The 20229-nt window shown below is 42.2% G+C and overlaps 3 protein-coding genes across 3 annotated transcripts; 1 reads left to right on the forward strand and 2 right to left on the reverse strand.

Annotated features, from left to right (window-relative positions):
* The first annotated feature begins 1880 nt into the window (after positions 1-1880).
* Positions 1881-5857, forward strand: LOC135607456 (sucrose synthase 7-like). The gene is made up of 15 exons (XM_065099281.1): positions 1881-2036; positions 2137-2269; positions 2342-2496; positions 2561-2753; positions 2834-2952; positions 3035-3251; positions 3366-3461; positions 3539-3712; positions 3786-3902; positions 3987-4153; positions 4239-4463; positions 4536-4857; positions 4944-5185; positions 5276-5414; positions 5511-5857. The coding sequence occupies exons 1-15, from the start codon at positions 1933-1935 to the stop codon at positions 5652-5654; spliced, it is 2547 nt and encodes an 848-aa protein (XP_064955353.1). The 5' UTR covers positions 1881-1932; the 3' UTR covers positions 5655-5857.
* Positions 5858-5870: 13 nt separating this feature from the next.
* On the reverse strand, positions 5871-15742 carry LOC135607455 (protein argonaute 1B-like). Its single transcript, XM_065099280.1, has 23 exons — positions 15596-15742; positions 13275-13993; positions 12968-13176; positions 12724-12873; positions 12501-12634; positions 11779-11888; positions 11486-11592; positions 11201-11339; positions 10946-11062; positions 9343-9450; positions 9147-9218; positions 8427-8549; positions 8156-8321; positions 7927-8048; positions 7713-7850; positions 7476-7618; positions 7308-7370; positions 7167-7230; positions 6953-7088; positions 6739-6812; positions 6547-6641; positions 6431-6462; positions 5871-6339 (listed from the first exon to the last, which is right to left on the reverse strand). Exons 2-23 carry the CDS (start codon positions 13983-13985, stop codon positions 6125-6127), a joined length of 3228 nt encoding a protein of 1075 aa, XP_064955352.1. The 5' UTR covers positions 13986-13993; positions 15596-15742; the 3' UTR covers positions 5871-6124.
* Positions 15743-16615: 873 nt separating this feature from the next.
* Positions 16616-19155, reverse strand: LOC103978222 (probable phospholipase A2 homolog 1). Its single transcript, XM_009393937.3, has 4 exons — positions 19024-19155; positions 18898-18937; positions 18668-18787; positions 16616-17066 (listed from the first exon to the last, which is right to left on the reverse strand). Exons 1-4 carry the CDS (start codon positions 19138-19140, stop codon positions 16888-16890), a joined length of 456 nt encoding a protein of 151 aa, XP_009392212.2. The 5' UTR covers positions 19141-19155; the 3' UTR covers positions 16616-16887.
* Between the last annotated feature and the right edge of the window lie 1074 nt (positions 19156-20229).

Consider the following 20229-nt stretch of genomic DNA (forward strand, 5'->3'; position numbering starts at 1 on the left):
CGAATATGTATTGTTATTAGTTTAGAAATACAAATAATTAAATAGAAGTTTTCTATGTTAATTATAGTGTTTTTTTTTTTTTTTGACACATCCACAAAGACATCGTAAGCCTATTAGAAGGCATTATTATAACTAAGAATTAGACCCATTCATCGATCTATAGGATATAGCAGTATCATTTTGAAGGAATTACAACAAAAAGACACCTCTCATTAAAAAACAATGGACTCTTTTCGTACGCACATTAAGAAGAGGAAAATGAAGACACGACATATGTAGAGTGTTAATATTGGGCATATCCATTTGATTGCAAGGAGAATCCAATGTGGGCGGAGGACGCGGAGCACATGCATTCCTGTGAACAATGTACTCCACACGGCCACAGTGTGACAAGTAAGATTCATGTCCGTTTTACTACTTGCAGCAGCTGTTCCTCGGGGGAAACAAAACGTTGCATCTCTTGCTTTGATCTCTTTGTAGTCTCACGCCTTTTGAGTGAGTTAACAGACGCACAGGATGTGCTCAGGTCCAGGGAGTCCCCCCAACTTCATCGTATGTTTCTGTCTGTATACCCTTCTTCACCGAGACGAAGAGCTATACATATATATATAGGGGACCCAAACAAAGCATTGGGCCTTAAACTCTCTTCTCCTATGTATCTGGGCGACATGGAGGGGATGACACACACGAATCATTTAAGATGTATGTTATTTGACTTGTCTTGTGGAATGCATTCACCTTCTCAAGCTCGATTCTTTTCGAGCTACTTCACAAAGGATGTTAGGTAACTGGAGCGGATGATACCGTAAGGAGGAAGCTTAGATTAACACCCAGCTTAGTGGATCTATTACTATTAATTTAGATTTAAATATCATCTATTACTATCAATTTATATTATAAGAAGAACCAGATAGGAGGAGGCCTATCACTTTGGGTTTTAACAAAGACGGAAGATAGATCATATGAGTCGAGTCAGTTTAGATAAGTCTAACTTAAAGTTAAATCGGATTGAGCGATCAACGCAGATGGGACCTCATACCGAGGTGAATTTGTGTTGTGTTTAGATCTTTTGCCATTTAGTATTATTATATTTGGATAGAGGAGATAAAATCGATAGGAAACAATCCTTATTCTGTCTGTCTCAGAATGAATCCAAATCCGAAGGATAAAAAAGAAAATTCTTCCAATTATTGTGTTTATGTTTCTTCTTGCCTACTCTACCTTTAAATGATCGACCAATTAGGTACATGTCAGACAGATCTTATAAGAATCTATAACAGACATTTAGATGTAAAAAAAATTATATTTTTATTAATTTAGACTTGAGATCGTGTAGTTTTAAGACTATCAAATTAATGAGAAGGAAAATGTGTTACGCTTTTAAGTAGTGATGAAACATTCATTCATTGCTTTTGCTAATAATTTGAATCATATTATTTAATATATATTTGAATCATCAATATCAATATTATTTATTGTCTATCATCAAAATCGATATTATTAATAAGATAATTAATCATTAAAATACCCTTGTGATTAATGCCTATACCCGTCTGTGCAAAGCTCACAAGGTTGAAACAGCCGCAAAGACAGATGCCTTTTTTCTCTCCTTGCCGCAAATCCAGCGATAGGAAGGCAGCACAAGTGGAATTGAAGACTTGGGATTGACGAAACCCCCAAAAAAGAGGTTGCAAGCCAGGCCAAGGAATCTCTGCCTTGCTTGTCCCCTTCCCAGACGTATGTGAGGATTACTTCTCCAACAAAATGTGCTTTCTCCTCCTCATCTGCAACTCGTACCTCAAACGAAACCATTTGCTATAAATTGCCATCGAGGACGTGGACGACGCCCAGAACACCGCCTCTCTCTCTCTCTCTCTCTCTCTCTCTCGCTCTTTAGGCTTCAACCACAACAGAACAAACGAAGCTTCCGAGATGGCCGCCGTTTCGCTCAGCTTCAAGAGATCCGACAGCATCGCCGAGGGCATGCCTGAAGCACTCAAGGAGAGCCGGTACCAGATGAAGAAGTGCTTCGCGAGGTATCGCCATGCAACACCTCACCAACCAAGTTTGGATTTTTCTGTAGCATCCATACATGGTGCGTTGTTTGACTCTTCGATAACGTACGAGATACATTAGGTATGTCTCCAAGGGCAAGAGGGTCATGAAGAACCCGCAGCTGATGGAGGAGCTGGAGAAGTCCATCGATGACGAGGCGGAGAAGGCCAAGGTCATGGAAGGATTTCTCGGCTACATCATCTGTTCCACACAGGTAACAAGTCCTCATCTCGTTCTCGATTGCTGTAGACACATTACTGACCGAGGAATCATCATCGAACAACAGGAAGCCGTCGTTCTTCCGCCGTTCGTGGCGTTTGCAGTGAGGCCGCATCCCGGGATATGGGAGTATGTCAAGGTCCACTCCGTCGATCTTTCGGTCGATGGAATCACTCCTTGCGAGTACCTCAAGAACAAAGAAACTATCTACGATGAGAAATGGTATATAAACAGCTCAAAAATCTTTTACGTTTAGCACTGTTTGAACCCTCCATCATAATCGCAGGGCAACGGATGAGCATGCTCTGGAAGTGGACTTCGGAGCTCTTGAGCCGTATACGCCTCTGCTCACCTTGCCGTCGTCGATAGGCAAAGGCGCGCAGTTTATATCCAGATTCATATCAGCTAAGCTCAACGCCAGTTCCGAGAGCATGAAGCCATTGCTGGATTACCTTCTCGCCCTTAATCACGGAGGCCAAGTAAGAAGAGCAGGTTATAGTTTCTTGCACCAACATGTCGAAGATCTCTGGTTGCTGACATTTCTACCGTCTATTTGCAGAAGCTAATGATCAACAACACGTTCGACACTGTGAACAAGCTTCAGACGGCGCTCCTTTTGGCGGAAGTGTTCGTCAGCGGGCTTCCGAAGAACACGCCATTCCAAAAGTTCGAACCCAGGTGGCGGACAAGGAAGAAAGACTTGAAATTAATAAACAGGTGATGCTTTAGATCAGTCTGATTCATGCGGCATTGTGTGCAGATTTGAGGAGTGGGGGCTGGAGAAAGGATGGGGTGACACTGCGGCAACTGTGAAGGAGACACTCAACTGTCTATCTGAGGTTCTCCAAGCACCCGATCCTGTCAATCTGGAGAAGTTCTTCGGCAGAGTTCCCTCCATCTTCAACATCGTGATCTTGTCCCCGCATGGCTACTTCGGACAAGCAGATGTTCTTGGCTTGCCCGACACCGGTGGGCAGGTATATAAGGAACTCGATCTCTCTACCGATAACTAGAGACTCTCTAGCCGGTGCTGTCTTTTGAGTTGTTCTTTGCATCATCATCATCATCATCATCATCATCATCATCATCAGATTGTCTACATTCTGGACCAAGTAAAAGCTTTCGAGGAGGAGCTGCTGCTGAGGATCAAGCAACAAGGACTGACGATAAAACCTCAGATTCTTGTGGTAAGTAGATCAAATACTAGCGAATGAGAAAGCCTTGAACGAAAGAAAGCAGAGTCAACAAGATGAGGTGAATCCAGGTGACCAGGCTGATACCAGAAGCCAAGGGGACGAAATGCAACCAAGAACTGGAGCCAATTCTCAACACCAAGCACTCCCACATCCTCCGGGTGCCATTCAAGACCGAGACCGGAGTTGTGCAACAGTGGGTCTCTCGGTTCGACGTCTACCCTTACCTCGAGAGATACGCTCAGGCATGTCGTTCTTGAACTCAAGTAAGACTCCTGATGGTGGACGTGACCTTAAATCTGGTTGTGGGATTCTCAGGATGCTGCTGCCAAAGTAGTCGACATCTTGCAAGGGAAACCGGACCTCATCATCGGAAATTACACCGATGGAAACTTGGTGGCGTCTCTCATGGCAACCAAGCTCGGAGTGACTCAGGTGTGGCGAACAGATGATAGATACTCTTGAAGCCCATTCCGCATTTCACACCCAATGGATGCCTAAGATAACCATGACGAACAGGGAACGATCGCGCATGCTCTCGAGAAGACCAAGTACGAGGACTCGGATGTGAAGTGGAAAGAACTGGAACCCAAGTACCATTTCTCGTGCCAATTCACGGCCGACATGATCGCGATGAACACCACTGATTTCATCATCACCAGTACGTACCAGGAAATCGCAGGAAGGTAACCGGTTTCGGAAGCTGTTCTTGATTGGTTTGAGATGCTTCATGGCTGTTCTTGGGTGAAGACGAGTCTTCTGGCGGTGCAGCAAGGATCGGCCGGGGCAGTACGAGAGCCACCACGCCTTCACGCTTCCAGGGCTGTGCCGGTTCGTCTCCGGCATCGATGTCTTCCATCCCAAGTTCAACATAGCTTCCCCTGGAGCCGACCAATCCGTCTACTTCCCCTACACCCAGAAGCAGAAGCGCCTCACTTCGCTTCATCCTGCCATCGAGGAGCTGCTGTACAGTAAAACGGACAACGAGGAGCACACGTAGGCCTTCCCCCCGATAGAATTCGTGAGTGACATGATCGTCTCAGCAGCACTAACATTTGTTCCAAGCAGAGGATACCTTGAAGATAGGAAGAAGCCCATCATCTTCTCCATGGCGAGGCTCGACACCGTGAAGAACATCACCGGGCTGGTCGAGTGGTACGGGAAGAACAAGAAGCTGAGAGGGCTCGTGAACCTGGTCGTGGTCGCGGGCTTCCTCGACCCTTCAAAATCGAAGGACAGGGAGGAGATCAGCGAGATCAAGAAGATGCGTTCCCTGATCGAGAAGTACCAGTTGAACGGGCAGATGCGATGGATAGCAGCGCAGACCGATCGGGTCCGCAACGGCGAGCTGTACCGCTGCATCGCAGACACCAAGGGAGCTTTCGTGCAGGTCTCATCGATCGTTGTAACGTCTCCCGTCATGGTGTTCCGCAATCACGATTAAATGGTAAGATGTGTTACGTTCTCCTGATGCAGCCTGCTCTGTACGAAGCGTTCGGGTTGACGGTGATAGAGGCGATGAACTGCGGCTTGCCCACCTTCGCGACGAACCAAGGAGGTCCGGCGGAGATCATCGTGGACGGCGTGTCGGGCTTCCATATCGACCCCACCGACGGGGAGGAAGCCAGCGGCAAAATGGCGGACTTCTTCGAGAGGTGCAAGGACGCGAGCTACTGGAACAAGATCTCCACGGCCGGCCTCCAGCGCATATACGAATGGTACTGCACTGAATCCGCTGGTGTACGTAGGTAAGTGTAGTATAACCACGGAAAAGAGATCTAAGAGGAAAGAGGAATTGTGACCTACAGCTACACCTGGAAGATCTACGCGACCAAGGTGTTGAACATGGGGTCGATCTATGGCTTATGGAGGCAGCTAAACAAGGAGGAGAAGCTGGCGAAGGAGAAGTACCTGCAGCTTTTCTACAATCTGCAGTTCAGAAACTTGGTGAGTTAACGAGTGGACGAAGTGATTACATGAGCTGCATCACAAAGAGAGCTTTCGACTTAGTAAAGTTTCTTGCCTATTTGTCTTCGTTCCCAGGCCAAAACTGTACCGATAGCCATAGATCAAGCTCAGCAAGAGGCAAAGCCGAAACCAGTGGCAATACCTGCATCACAACCATCCCAAAATCCTATCCGCAAACTATTAGCCATTTGTACAAGAAAACACAAGGGAGCCCAGTAGCTATGAATCACCAGGAAATAATACTCCCTCCTCTCACGAAAGCTGCATTCTACTAGAGCAACCAGAGGAGCAGATACTACAGGAGTGTACCAACCAAGCAATGGAATTGGGTCGGTTAATCATGGTGACAGATCTTATTGTGTGCATTCATCAATTTGTTTTCTTTTTCCCTTTTTCTCGTTCGTATTTGTAATGAAAAATTTGTAAATGTCTCAGTGCTATAAATATATATGTAAGATGCAATAACATAAAATGTCAATACAAGACGATTCATACGACTAGAATATCCCATGCAACATATCAGAGTCTACAAATACGTACGTTCTCCCAAAGAAAATACTATCAAGTGTGCATACCGAAGGCCAAAATGAGTGCATGCGTGGCATATAGAAGTCAAACAAGATAGTAGTACGGACGTAAAGGTGGAGTCAAGTTGCAAACACAAGGCAGCCACCAAGGGATTTGTCAGCTCAGCAGTAGAACATGACCCTCTTCACGTTCTCCTTCAGTGCTGGAAGAGGTTTAACGGCAGCACTACCTGGAATTCTCGTACTACGCGGTCCACCGGGAGGAGCCCCGCGTCCTGCAGCTGCTCCACTTGCCATGGAACCACTATCTGATGTCTCCGGTTCCATGTAGAACCGGGCACGGAAGGCGGCAAGATGGGCATAATATGCAGGTGGTACTGTTGGACAATCATAGGACAAGTCAGCCATGGGAATTTGCAAGTCAAAAAAGGAACAAAAAAAAGGAAAAAAAGAAAAAGGAAGACATACCGATTGAAACAGAGCGTGTGCACCTTGCATAACTGCAAAGAAATCAATGTTAAGTTTCAAATAGATGAACCAGAAATAAGCACAGAAAGGGATGATTAAAAGCGTAGGATCTTTACGTGTAACAAAGATTGTTTGTCAGGGTTTGCAATGCATCAGCTGTGAATTTGTTCTCATCCCATAAGACATGGTAATGTGCAGGACGGCTTGTGCCCTTCATGTTCAATACAACATGGTCAAATTTTATTGCCCACCAGATCCTCAATTAAAAAATAAATAAATAAAAGCATGTAGTGATGAGATAATATTACTTGGATGCCGGCATGGCTGCACAGGTAGAAGTCAAATTCTGTAGGATGACAGATCTTGGAATCAACAACAGTCCCTAAAATTTCCACAGGCAAAAAAAACCACAATAAGATCAAATTTCCATATTTACAAAGGTTCTAAAGTAAGGAACATCGTTGCAACAGCTAAGAGGCAGACAACTAAAGTAGGCAGCATCAAGTGGTCAAACAAACTTACCTGGTAATATGTTTCCACTCCTATCAACTGATCGGTCATCATTATGATTATTTGCGAACAGCCTAGTATGATGACGTTTTTGGACAACCACAAAAGTCACCGGAGGTTGATAATTTGATTCTAGAGAGGCACACGCCTGAAACAAAAATGAAGAAAGATGTTGGATAGTGATAACATTGGAATAACAATGCACATTGGTGACAAGATATCCTACTTTTCTGATTGCATCAAGTTCATAAAGTAAAACTTGATAGAATTGCCCCTCGCTTACTCCATCCCTGAAGAGAGAAGACCAAAAGTGAATCTACATCATAGGAACAGATATTAAAATGCAAAAAATATCTTAATTGTATACCTGTAGAAAATAATTCGTTGGGGCTTTTGTCCAGTAGCTCTTTTAAAGGAAATAAGAAGCTCTCTGCACATCCCATATGTAACAGATGATTCCTTAACATGAAAACACAGGAAAAACACTACCAACTAATTTTCTATAGATAACTGGCTATAGATTAATGAGTTATACTTGATCATGCCACCGGTCACAGTTCCACGCTGAGGATCTTGCCAGACTTTAAACAGATCTTGAATCAATTCTTGACGATGGGCCTGTGCACAAACTAATCCTGCATATTTTGTCACCTCAGGCCAATCTTGAGAAGCAACAACCTGAAAAGCAAATAGAAACAAAGTAAGCAATACTATCCAAATAAAAGATAACATGGAAAAAGAAGAAAAAATATGTTAAGGAAGGCTATCTTACAGCAGCGATGGAAGGGCTAGAGTCCTCTCCAGGATGAGGATGTGTGACATCAGCACCAAATATAATAGTAGGTTGGTCACTAACAAGTGGTATGCGCCTTGACAGGGCATCCATAAGAACTGTGTTCCTTCCTCCAACCTATCCATGAAAACATCTTTCAGAGCACGGAGATTAAAAAAAAAAGGGAACAGATAACACACATCCAGACACCCACCTTTACATTTATTTTAAGCGCAACATTGGCGAGATACTGCTTGGACATCCTGAAAACATGCTTAGTCAAACAACATTGTGAAACTAAACCAAGATCCGTCTCACATATCCGCTTCAAATCACCTGTCATTATGTGAATTAGCAGCAGAGATCGAATTAAAATTTATGGTGATGAAAAAAAAGAAGTTAATTAAGTTATACTGAACAAGATCACATGCATGTTATCATACCATAAAGAGAACCATTATTATCGGGCAATATGACAATAAGCAAATCAAGTTCTTTGCCCTGGGGCTGGAGTATGCTCATTGCATCATGATAGCGTGCTTTCAAAGCTCTTTCCACTTGGTCAGGCCTAGCACTTAATGGAGGAAGTACAGGCTCCCGAGCAAACTCCTGTTAAAATTTTAAGTAACATCATTGACCAAGGTTCTTATATTATACATCATTTATCAAATTAAAATAGGATATGTTCTGACAAGAATAAGATCAAGAACATACCATTCCAGATATCTGGCACATCTGAGCAAGCTCATGACAGAACCCACGAGCAACACTTTCTTGAACATTCCGTGCAAAATTGATACATGTCCAGTTGTTCACCCTCCCACCATTCACCATTTTCTACAATTTGCAGAACAAACAGATTAGTATCACAGGTAAATATATAGGAGAGAAGGCCTGTTCATGTTTCTGCACGAAGAACATAAAGCTTCAACGGCACCCATTGCAACAAATTAATAATGCAGAAGCCAAAGAGGTATTAGATGACTATATTTGTGAACAAGCACAAGACTAATGCCCACAACAAAGAAGAAAAAATCTCAAAGAACCCTGATAGTTTCCATTCTATGCTTTGACCTTGAAAGAAGAAAAATAATAATATAAGGTTGTCGCAGCAAAACTAAATCGACTTGAACGAAGTCTTAGAGAGCATTGTCCTGCTGGACTGTCAAGGACCAAATCCTGAATCTCCGTCAGAACTATAAATATTTGGTAAATACTATGATCAGTTGCTATACAAAAGGTAGCTATAAAATCCTGTCTTTAAGTTGCTACATGCACGCACATATAAGATGAGAAGAAAGCTCATTGACAATGTTAGATACATATTTCAATATCATCAATGAATGCAAGCATATAACACAAGCAGAATCAACATGTAGGAGCTTCTCGCTTAATAACCTAGTAAGCTAAAAACAGAGCAGCTTAATGCAATACCTTATTCATCATATTCCACTGGCCAACCCTAGGCAAGCAATCCTTCTCTCTACCAGTGTCATGGTACTTAAGCTGCACAACCAACAAAATCTAATAAAAATCCATTGAAATTTAGCATGATGTGAAAATAGCAAGCTGCAGGAGTTCATTAAAACAGAAAAGACACTAATTACATCAAATTAGTTGTGTTAATTACCCACGGGGCAGGCAGAACACGAGCCTCAACTGATGCAAGTTTCTCGCTGATCTTGATGCCAAATTCTTGGGCATAAGGATCTTCGTGGTAAGCATTGTGATGAACTGTCTGTAAAAATGACATGCACATAGTTACAGATACAGAAACGAGAGAGATAAAAAAATTTTCTACGCTGAATCTAGATACAGGAAATATCCATGAATGTTCTGAATAATTGCAGTTTCATTCTATAACTATATAGTTCTCCAAACAAAATCATCATTAAGGTATAACTCCATGGTAAATGATGATCAAGTACAGCTTTATGGGTGACAAACTCGAGTCTTGATCAAAACCCAGTGTTAAACATAACCCAACATATCCTGTTGAAACCAAATCTTCAGATATCAGATTTGTGCCAAAAATTTGACTAAAAGCAGGCCCAAACAAGCTCAGGTCAAAGATGTCACCATAAGAAACATTTGGTTCAGTAACTGAAATCCAAGGGCAAGGAAAAAAAAGTGATTGACGGTTTATATTTTGGTTGGGTAGTATTTTACTATAATTATCTTGTGTGACCATCGGATCATCGAACACCTTTGAGATTAGAAAAAATATATATAAGATAATTGTTAAACCTACAGTATTTAGTGTTGAACAATTAAGAAATGTATTGTTGAGATGAGGATGCTGAGGTGGATGTATGGAGTTATTAGGAAAGGTAGAAAAAAATCTTTTTGATAAAAGATAAAACAAGGTATAATCATTTAAGATGATATGGACAGTGTGGTTAAAAGAAATTGCTTAGGAGATCTACATAATAGTTAAAGGAAGTGAAATGATTACTGTTACTTATATAAAGATTCTAATAAAATCTATAAATAAATATTTAAATATTCTTAACTTATATATGACTCTTTAGATATCTTAATGGTAACAAAAGACCCATATATAACCGAACCTTACAGTTTTGTTGTTATTATTGCTATTGTTGTTTTAATATTCTGGTATATACATAGGAATGGTAAACTAAAAAAGCAAGTAATAATTGTTAAAAATTAGAAGTGGGAGAAAATAATAATAACATAACCTTACCCCACTCATAGGACTACTTTCTCTTCCCTTGGCTGCTTGTGGAGGTATGCAACAGGGTTTCACTATTTCCTCTTATACTCAGTGAGGGTGAGAATATCAATAGCATTCTCCTGTAACTAAACAATCTGCAGCCGACCTTTACCCATCAGCCTGCTCAACCCAGGTCCTACAAGTTAGCTGCAAGTGTTTGTTGACCAGTTGAAATATCACATCATATGTATCCTCACTTTTACTATCCTACCCTCCCAATCCAAATGTAACCCTACCAAATGTGGTCAGCCCAGCCCAGTCATGACCCTAATGATTTACCACACTGTACCAAACTTGGATTCAAAGCTAAACTAAAAACACAGTAGGTCAATAGTTCTAAAGGAGGAAAGACAACAACAACTAGAGAACAGGCATCAAAGAACAAGTAACATCAAGAGCCAAATTAATTTTTGCATCTTGAGTAATAATAAAAAAGATTGCAAGTGACCTAACTCATGAGCAGATAAGCTAATCATTGACGTTAAAATAAATACGTAACCTCTATAATGTCGAGCTCTCGATCCTGAGGTCGCTGGCATGTCACCTTTAAAAGAGCTGTGATTTGTCTCTCATTCAACCTCTTAGAATATCTCTGTCCCTCTACAATCTTACAGACCTACAAAATTAAAATGAGAGACAACATGCATTTTCTAATCAGAAATTTTTTTGAGCTTTATAAGCACAATAATAAAGTCATAAATATGAGAAGTATACCATAGAATACAAAGGGCATACTGTGACAACAACTGCTCACCTCCATGGGTAGGTAATTTGGTCTCTGTTGATTTCCGACTTGCAAGCAAGGCCAATTTGTGTGTTGGATTGTAAAACCATAAGTCTCTTGAAAATATTGGACAACAGACTTCATTGTTCCTCTTTCATCAACTGGGAAACTGTCATTCACAAATTCAGAACAAAATAAAAATGTATAAGAATCATTCTGATAGAGGATGACATTTCCATTAAAATTTACTATGTCCTTTAAATAATGAAGAGGTTAAAATGAACTACATCAGTAAACAACAAAGTATTCTCTCACGTTAGCTCCCTAGTTGCCTGCGATGTTAAACCAGATATGCGATATTTTCTGCGCATATTCCCACGATGAGTGACCTCAACCTTCACACCTCTTAAAGCCTTCTTAATCTGGAGTAGCACGCATATGATAAACAGTGATATAACAAAACAAAACAGACAAACTGATGAAAGTACCACTTCACAAGAAGCAGAGTTTCAACAGAAATACTAAGATGTTCACAAATTCAAAAAAAAGTTCTTCATTTATATATATAGAGGCAAGATGACAAATTAAAAAAGCTATTGAAACCAAACCTTCACACGATCAGCATCAGAAAGTGGTCTTGATTGGACATCCCTATTCAGAAGCTGGGTGACAAAGTCAATAACAGGTAGTGGCTCAATGAAAGCTGTGGAGGACATATCTGCACCATAAGGTAAATTAAGATATCATACTGCCTAACAAGAAATACAGCAACTACAAAGCCCCATCTGCATATCAAATAAAAATCTGATGTTTACATATTTGTCCTCAGATATCAAGAAATTATATACCTGACAATGTCAGAAAGAACAGTGGAATGCAGAAATAAAACAAAGTCTTCAGGATCGGGATTGGGATCAAAATTATTCATAAAACTTCAATCAGGGTTGACCAAGCTAGTCTGAATTGGACTAAGATAGGGTCCATCAAGAAGCAGCCAACCCAAGTGAAACTTGGTAGGAACCAGCTAGAAGCACATTCCCACCCTTCTGGAGCATGTTTGATCGGATTAAAACCCAATTGAAAATAAATCCCATCACAACCAGCCAATAAATGACCAAATTTGCTGGAATTGTAGGAACCAAACAGGAACAAGCCAATTATGACTCTAGCTGAGTCTTAATGATCCTCCACACATGAAACTGCAAATTACTTCTAGTTACATGATCTATGATTTAAATAATGTCTACATTTTTCCAACATGGTTCACCTACCTTCTCCACTAAAAGAAGTTCAAAAAATTAAATGGAAATTGAGAATCGGATGCTTGTACCAATATTTAAAGAGAGGCCCATCTGTGTTGGGCGAATGCTCTGATAAAAACCTCGCCAGCTTTCCAATCCCTCACCAAGTTGCTGCCTTCTCCCTAAATCAGGTGAATAAAAGGACCGACCAACAGGCAAGTATCTGCAGACCATCAAGAAATAATCATATTAAATCTTTAACAATAAATGTGAATCAAACAGGTATCATGGTATTAAAACATTAATTCTTACCTGGCAGTAGGTAGTTCACGAAGCACAATATCCAGAACTTGCAATGCTTCTTGAGGAGCATCAGCCTGCCTCCCAGCCAAAAACATCTCAAGATGGTGAAGATCGACTCGGGCAGCCAACTTGATAACAATCCGAAATGTCCTCTGTCGTCTGCAAACCATAAACATATTTTTCATGAACCATTTTGTGACAAAAAAAATCAAAATAATTGTAAAGAGGCATATCAATTGGTCAAGTAAAAGACCTTTCCATGCCTGAACCATCATCCTCATCAACTAAAGTTATCTGAAACTCTCTAGAGGTGAATGGCAACGGCCCAGCTGTATAGAGACTCTTCCGGCCATCATAGGCTGGTAGCCGCCCTCCTAGACAAGATTCTCTATGATGTTTCACCAGTTGTTCCATCACAGCACGATTGACAACACGCGATGTAACTTCCGGTGTAATTGAAACCTTATTAATTATGTAACAACTGCAAGTTAATATCATGCCACAAGAAAGAGAAACCTGTATCTCATAGCAGTCTTCAAGGGGGAACAAGGAAAACTCACATCATACTGGTGAAGGTCTTTGTCAGGAAGTTCAGCAAAAAAATGGTTAGCCTTCACTACACATTTGACACCAAAGGTACCTTTTCCAGGCCGTACTGGAAATCTCACAGACTTGCTCGAAGATGCTGGTAGAACCACAGGCTGGATTGCTTGACTGGATGAAGCTACACCTTGAACAGAGAGATGTTGAAATTGTTCTGCAACCTCAGTAGTGGATATTTCCACCAGTCGTGATGAACTTGCCTGTGATGGGACTGTTTGAGTGGCTTGATAAGGAGCTTGCGTTGCTTGGTGCAGCTCGGGAGCCGGTGGCCTAGATGGACCTGCAGCTGAAGGACCAACCCCACGTCCGGCAGCCATACCACGTCCACCCCGGCGTCCACCATACTGTTGCTGAGGCGGCATTCCACCTCTGGGCTGAGGCCCACCCCGTCCCTGGTACTGAGATGAAGCACCTAGTTGCTGTACATCACGAGGTTGTGGTCGGCCGCCTCGCCCCTGATAGTATCCCCCACCACCACGACCACCTTGCTGGGGCTGTTGAGGACCGGGTGGAGCCCAACCCCTCCCTGCACCACCTCCCTGCTGCTGTGCAGCACGACCCCTCTCTGATGGCCGCTGGGGCCCTGCTCGCCCACTGGGGCTGCTTGTCCCATAAGATTCTGAGCTCTCCCCTGGACCAGAAGTTTCAGTTCTGCGTTTCCTCACCATGCTGTCAACTGCATAAGAATGCCAGCTCTAAACTTTGGGAAAAACAATGTTGATTCAAAAGATCAAACAACACAGTAGTAGCAAAACATTTGTAACTAGAAGGCCCAATCTTATCGAGACAACCACCCTTTGCAGTAATCCAGGACTGTTACTACATGAAAGCTCAAGAATGAACAGAATGTCTACCCTAAATGCCTTCCAAAACCAGAAACCTGGAGGAAACTATTTATAATAGAGGAAACACCAACATGGCAGAGAAATGAAATGCAAAAAAAGTTTCGGTAGCCTTAAGAACCAACGGATATAATAAGTGGAAGCAATAAAGCACCATATGGGGGACTGAATAAACAAGATGGAATGAAAGCAGAATCACAGAACAAACCTAGGAAGAGACAGATTTCACAGGGAACAGCAGCAGATTTTCAAGGGGTACTGAATCTAATTTGAACACGCTTCATTCATTGAACATAACCGGTTCATTGAACCACCAGAAAAGTGCAGGGAAGGGTGTCCTTTAGTCTGGATAATACATGAAAGCTCGTTGCATGCACGATTAAAGAGAATAACAAGGTTCAAATCAATAGCTGACGAAATTTGTAGACTCAGACGGCAGACTACATGAAATTACAAAACTTGAGGATATGATAACGGTGCCACTAGGGTCACGTAAAAAAAAAGATTCTGTCCTCTACAACCCAAAATCTTTATAGCTCCAAAGTGCTTTATGCTTGTATAGAGAGCAATAATAAGTTAATTTAAAACAGAAATGATGCGTCAAGGTTCTAAATCATCATTAATTAACCATTAACAGTGGATGTCATCTAAACTAGTTGAGCTGTCAAATATTCTCATGCATGTGCAAGACGCTCAAGGCAATTAAAGAAAACGAGGGTAAGAAGTTGGACAACTAACAGTTGAAACAGATGCCGCATCACAGAACAAGAAAATTATTGAAAGCAAGGCATCATCCATTTGGCCAAAACAAATATTGTGGTTATTCATTTAAAGAACAGTAAATAAAAAACACTAAGCAACAGAAATAAATCTCAAAAGGAAACGAAAAATCGTAAAAACTGGAACAAAAAATGAGACATCGCCGCGCAAAAGCTTGCACAGACTATACCTAAATAGATATGCAAAGACCTTCGTAAACAACAGTATCAACGAAGTAAGGTTCGAAGATCTGCGTCCATCAATGGCCCAATCGCAGATCCAGAGTCTGGAGAGTCTAAATCGCATCACGTCCGTACACAAAAAGCACTCTTCCACACTCTCTAACACTAGTCAACCGCATCAAGGAGCACAACGACAGCAACTATATCACAGCACATTTGTCCCTAGAAAACCCCGTTATTACTCGCATCCTGGAACGAATACGACAAAAGCCGAACCCTAACACTGAAGCAAGAGCTCTAAACCACGAACAAAATCGAAAGCAGCTGAAGGAAAACAAGCTGGATGCCGACGCATTTCTTAGCGGTAATCTCCACTTGACTAAAGCAAACCGTGCAGAGAGACTGGGGGCAAAAGAAGCAGAAAGAGACAGAATCGAGCCGATCTTTGCATGGATCGAAGAGGATCACCGAGGAGAAGCGAGGAAACCGCTTTACCGTGATCGGAAAACCAGGAGACGTCGGGGGAAAGCCGGTGGTCGCCCTCCGGAAGCCGCCTCGGAGACCGTCCTTCACTACACTTTCTAAAATGGAGAGAGAGAAAGCCCCCACCCGTGAATACAGCCAACTCCCCGAAGGCGTCGGGGATTTAAAAGCGGAGCGTTAGGGCGTAGCGGTAGACGACAAGGCCCGGCCCAACTCGGCCGATGCCGCAACGGCCCATGCAAGGACGTCGACGTGGCAACGAAAGGTCGAAGACAGGCTGGCCCACCACGTGATTCCCGCCACATCCGCGGCGTATGATTGGCCGCGCCGTACCGGGGGGAGGGCGGGGAGGACGCCCCGATCCGCTGCGCAGCCGAGCGCAGGGACCCCCGACGTGGCGGCCTTGTCGATGGACGCGTACTGTCGGGAGAGGTGGGCCGATGCGTGTCGATCGCGGAGCGCGTCGGCTTCTGGACCGCCCGATGCGTGGCGTCGACCGAGGACGGCTGCGATGGCGGGGGGGCTCGATGAGTGGGCCCGTCGCCGCGTGGCTCAATAGCAGGGGCGTCACCTGAGGGCACCGCGGTCAGAGGACCGAGTCGACCCAAAATTGCAAATCATGATGTCATAAATGGAATGTGCGTGGATTAATTGGGTAAACGTCATGGGGAAGGGCACTAAGCGCGGGGGCCGAAAAGGCAAGGAAAGCTGAGTTGGTGGAGCACCATGAGCCAATCTCGTTAGCGACGACGGGTTAGGCTTATCCGCTTTCCCTCGCTCCCCCTTCCCCCCTCCCCTTGTTGATAAGATTCCCAAACATGGTGTGTCCCAACCAATGGCTCCACCTCTGTTGGACTCGGCTCCCCACGATGTTTCTTTTGATGGCGGCGGGGCCCGCCCGGGTCACGCATGTCTGGCCTTGGGGAAATATGTTCTCCCACTAACAATTGATCATCTGCTGTTGTATATTAGAGGAGTCAATCAAATCATAACTGAATACCAACTTAGCTATAAGATTATGAGACTATGAAATGAATTTGGAACATAAACTGTACCGATTGACTATGTCAGTCTACAGCTTCTTTTACAACAAATGTGTGTTGCAAATGCACATCGTTGGTTAATATATAACATGTAAAGTTCCTTTAACAATCTCTGAAGAATAAAACAAGAGGAAAAAAGGCAAACCGTGTTTGGCTTACTGTGTCTGTGCCGACGGATTGAATCAAACAAAGAATGGTTTGAAATGTTGAGACCCATGTATCTTTAGTGATGGATTTTTAAGGAAGAATCTTTGGTTGAAATCACAATTCTGCCTTCTGAATGCCCAGTTGGCTGAACAAAATGGCCATATCCATTCCCTGCATCATAGTCGGCATTGCTGTTTCATAGGGGCATTCTTTAGAGAACCCAACCTTTCCGGACTTCTTCACCTTCTTGATGCAGGTCTTGAACTTCTCATGGCATTGAACGCTCATCATACCTGAAAAGTATTTCAAACAATGGGAATCATTATCAGGAAGTTTACAGATGATTTCTGTGACACGTGTAAATGTCATTTATGCCTCATTTGGAAGAAGAAGATATAATCTTTTGCTTGTATAACTCAACTTAAATGTTCTTCCTGGATGGATGCACATCTAGAAAAGATCACAAAAACTTTAAGTGCAAAATCTCAAGAAACTCGACGATCAAAAGCTTAAAATTTGGTTCTCTACTTTAGTTCAAGTTTTAGAAATCAGTGGAGGCTCAGTAAAACTTCCAATATGGTCAATGGGTTTCACACGATTGCATTGAAGCAACCTCACTCTTTATATGCTTGTCTCATGGTTATTTAATCCTCGCTCATTGAACCTTTTGGAAGACCTGTCTTCAACCAAGTACCTGAATTTAGGGAAAGAACCTAGAAACATGAAATTGTTAATGTCTATCTTAGGCAGTTCAGATGTGGGGTTTCTAAATCATTCCTGATATTGCTATAAGGTTCCCTACCAAGAAAATATTGCCACAAGGTTCCTCAAATATGAAAATTTTGAATGCAAATTCCTGAGTAATTATCTAGGCTAACTTGAGTTTTGTTACTCGGTCTGGGCTCCGATAGACCATATCTTGCAGCTAGACAACTTAATAGGTACCCATGTCATCTAAGAAATATCAAATTACTTATTACTGATAAATGCACTGTGCAGTGCATATATGCATCAGTTTTGCATAATGGAACTATCACCAATTGGAAATTTATGGTTTCTATAGTTTAGCAATGGTCTTTATAATAAACATGTATAAATTTGTTCTCATATGCTACTAATAGATCTAATGAAAGCAGCAGAAACAAAAAAAATAACCTTGCTACACCTCAGATATTATCATGAAGAGGGTACATGCTATATTATGTCCTCCAAATATACCCTTTTCACATTAAACAGAAAACTCATGTGACACATGAACCCAACATACATTTCTGCACATTGTAACATAGACAAGGCTATCTATTCTGTGGTGGTCACTAACAAATAACATCAACATTATATCTTTCATTCATCAACCTCATGAATCAACAAATAACTGCTTGCCATGGCCTAAACTAGATGAATTCAAGCAGAATGCTGGGCAAGTTAACTTCTCCCACAATATGTCAGCTATAACTTCAACGGTCATCTATCTTTCAGTCATCAGCCTCATGAATCAACAAATAACTGCTTACGATGGCCTAAACTAGATTAATTCAAGCAGAATGGTGGACAAACTTGCCAACTTCTCCCACAGTATGTCAGAGATGGTTTCAATTGTCATCTAAATAGACTGCACTGTAAAGGGCAAAAAAGATGCTTGATGGCCTACAGAGTAACGCTATATTCCTTGTCATATCAAAAACATGCAAAGCAGGGTACAAACCAAAGGTTCAAGTATAATCTTCTGAGAACCTTTTGCGGACCTGTTATCTCATCCACAATTGAATTCACGAATGCAAAAGGAAATCACTATGTACGTCCTGATTCGCTTCCATCGTACAGAGAAATAAAGAAAGAAATCTCATGCGTGATCATGTTAGATTACATCGAACTGCCAACAAGAATTACCAACCTTTTTTCTCAACGCATTCATCATGGACTTTGCAACAAGCGTCGAGCTCATCACAGGGCTTCTCTCCAGGACAACCCGTCCAACCCACACCGCAGAACTTCCCATATCGGATCCCAATGGCTGATCAATTTGCAAAAAACAAAAAACATCGGATTAGTACGCAAATACCTCAAAGACCAATTTTTTACCACCGGGACCAGAAACCCAATCCCAGAACAAAACCGACTTACAATTGCAGTTCTCCGCGACACATCTATTACTGCAATTGACCTGCGAATAAGTCGAAGGCTGAGAAGTGGAACCAAATGGAAAAAACTAGGGTTCCAAAGTTAGGGAACTGATACGAAGATCAAAACCTCGGCACGGGAATGAGTGGTGGCACCAGCGCGGGCGGGGACGGAGGCGGAGGCAGAGAGGAGGACGAGGAGGAGGCAGGCGGTGAAGACGCGCGGGCGCTCCCGTTGACCTTGCATTCTCCGGCCTCTATACCGCGAGGGAGGAACGGGTGGGTGCCGGTTCTTTTACCCAAGGTGATGGAAGCTGGTCCGAATGCCGAGGGTGAGCGTACCAGGCATGGGTTGGGAGGGAAGTATCGGATCGGATCCTTTAATCGAATTCCGAATCCGATAGTATTATTAAGTACTACCAGTTGAGGAGGATCCGTCCCAATACTTGGGATCGAATTCAAACTCTAGTATTTGCTCTTGGTGTTTTTTTTCTTCCTTTCTCTTCTTAGTCAAATGCACACTTCTTCTTTGGTTCAAATGCTACGAATTATTAAATCTTCAATCGACATTGATATTTTAAACAATGTAGGAGGTGAATTATTTTGAGACTCGCGAACCCATCAACAACAATGTAGGAAGTGTTATTTTCTTTGTCATATTACTACATGACCTATAAATATGTGCTCAGATCATCTCAAAATCTTATTATTCATGCTTGTGATGATAGTAAAAGAATCCCGAGGTCGAAATTCCAACAAGATCAATTAGTTATTTCTCCGTATTGGAGAGAGAAAAATGGGGAATGACTACCCATCACCATGATGGGAATATAAAGAGGAATAACCTTTATATATGAACAAATACTAGAAGACCATAATACGCAGCGGAATTAAATAGAAACACAACAAACAGAACACCAAGATATATGTGGAAAACTCCTTCAATATGAAGGGTAAAAACCACGGAGCAAACTAGAGATAATCCACTATGAGAATAATGAATATACAAATCTCAATCTCTTGCCCTAAACCCTAGCAACAACCACAAGAGAATAACTGAGATACAAGGATCACGTGACTGCCCATAATATCTAAAACCTCCCAAGTAATCACAGCAATAATCTATTGTAGATTTGATCTAACCTGAGATGAGAACACTGCTAGATGATTGAGAACAGTCTCTCTGCGTTGTCCTTTTCTTCTTCCCTTTCTTTTTCTTCCTTTTATGCCTTGTTCTCCTTCTTCTCTTCGGAATCCCGTGTCCCTAAAGATCTGCCTTGTTACTATCTTTTTATAGTCTTTTTCTGCTTCTAAAACGTAGCCACCACACCCCCTA

The sequence above is a fragment of the Musa acuminata genome, chromosome BXJ2-3, assembly GCF_036884655.1.
Source record: "Musa acuminata AAA Group cultivar baxijiao chromosome BXJ2-3, Cavendish_Baxijiao_AAA, whole genome shotgun sequence".
Lineage (NCBI taxonomy): Eukaryota > Viridiplantae > Streptophyta > Magnoliopsida > Zingiberales > Musaceae > Musa > Musa acuminata.

Excerpts from the sequence above, each read along its gene's own strand:
- LOC103978222 (XM_009393937.3), bottom strand. The coding sequence starts at position 19,140 with ATGCAAGGTCAACGGGAGCGCCCGCGCGTCTTCACCGCCTGCCTCCTC. Across the intron at positions 18,938-19,023 it reads CCACTCATTCCCGTGCCGAG|GTCAATTGCAGTAATAGATG; the intron begins GTTTTGATCTTC and ends ACTTATTCGCAG. Across the intron at positions 18,788-18,897 it reads TGTCGCGGAGAACTGCAATT|CCATTGGGATCCGATATGGG; the intron begins GTAAGTCGGTTT and ends CAAATTGATCAG.
- LOC135607456 (XM_065099281.1), top strand. The coding sequence starts at position 1,933 with ATGGCCGCCGTTTCGCTCAGCTTCAAGAGATCCGACAGCATCGCCGAG. Across the intron at positions 2,037-2,136 it reads ATGAAGAAGTGCTTCGCGAG|GTATGTCTCCAAGGGCAAGA; the intron begins GTATCGCCATGC and ends GAGATACATTAG. Across the intron at positions 3,462-3,538 it reads TAAAACCTCAGATTCTTGTG|GTGACCAGGCTGATACCAGA; the intron begins GTAAGTAGATCA and ends AGGTGAATCCAG.
- LOC135607455 (XM_065099280.1), bottom strand. The coding sequence starts at position 13,985 with ATGGTGAGGAAACGCAGAACTGAAACTTCTGGTCCAGGGGAGAGCTCA. Across the intron at positions 7,851-7,926 it reads CGCTTAAAATAAATGTAAAG|GTTGGAGGAAGGAACACAGT; the intron begins GTGGGTGTCTGG and ends TTTCATGGATAG. Across the intron at positions 7,371-7,475 it reads GTGACCGGTGGCATGATCAA|AGAGCTTCTTATTTCCTTTA; the intron begins GTATAACTCATT and ends TGGGATGTGCAG.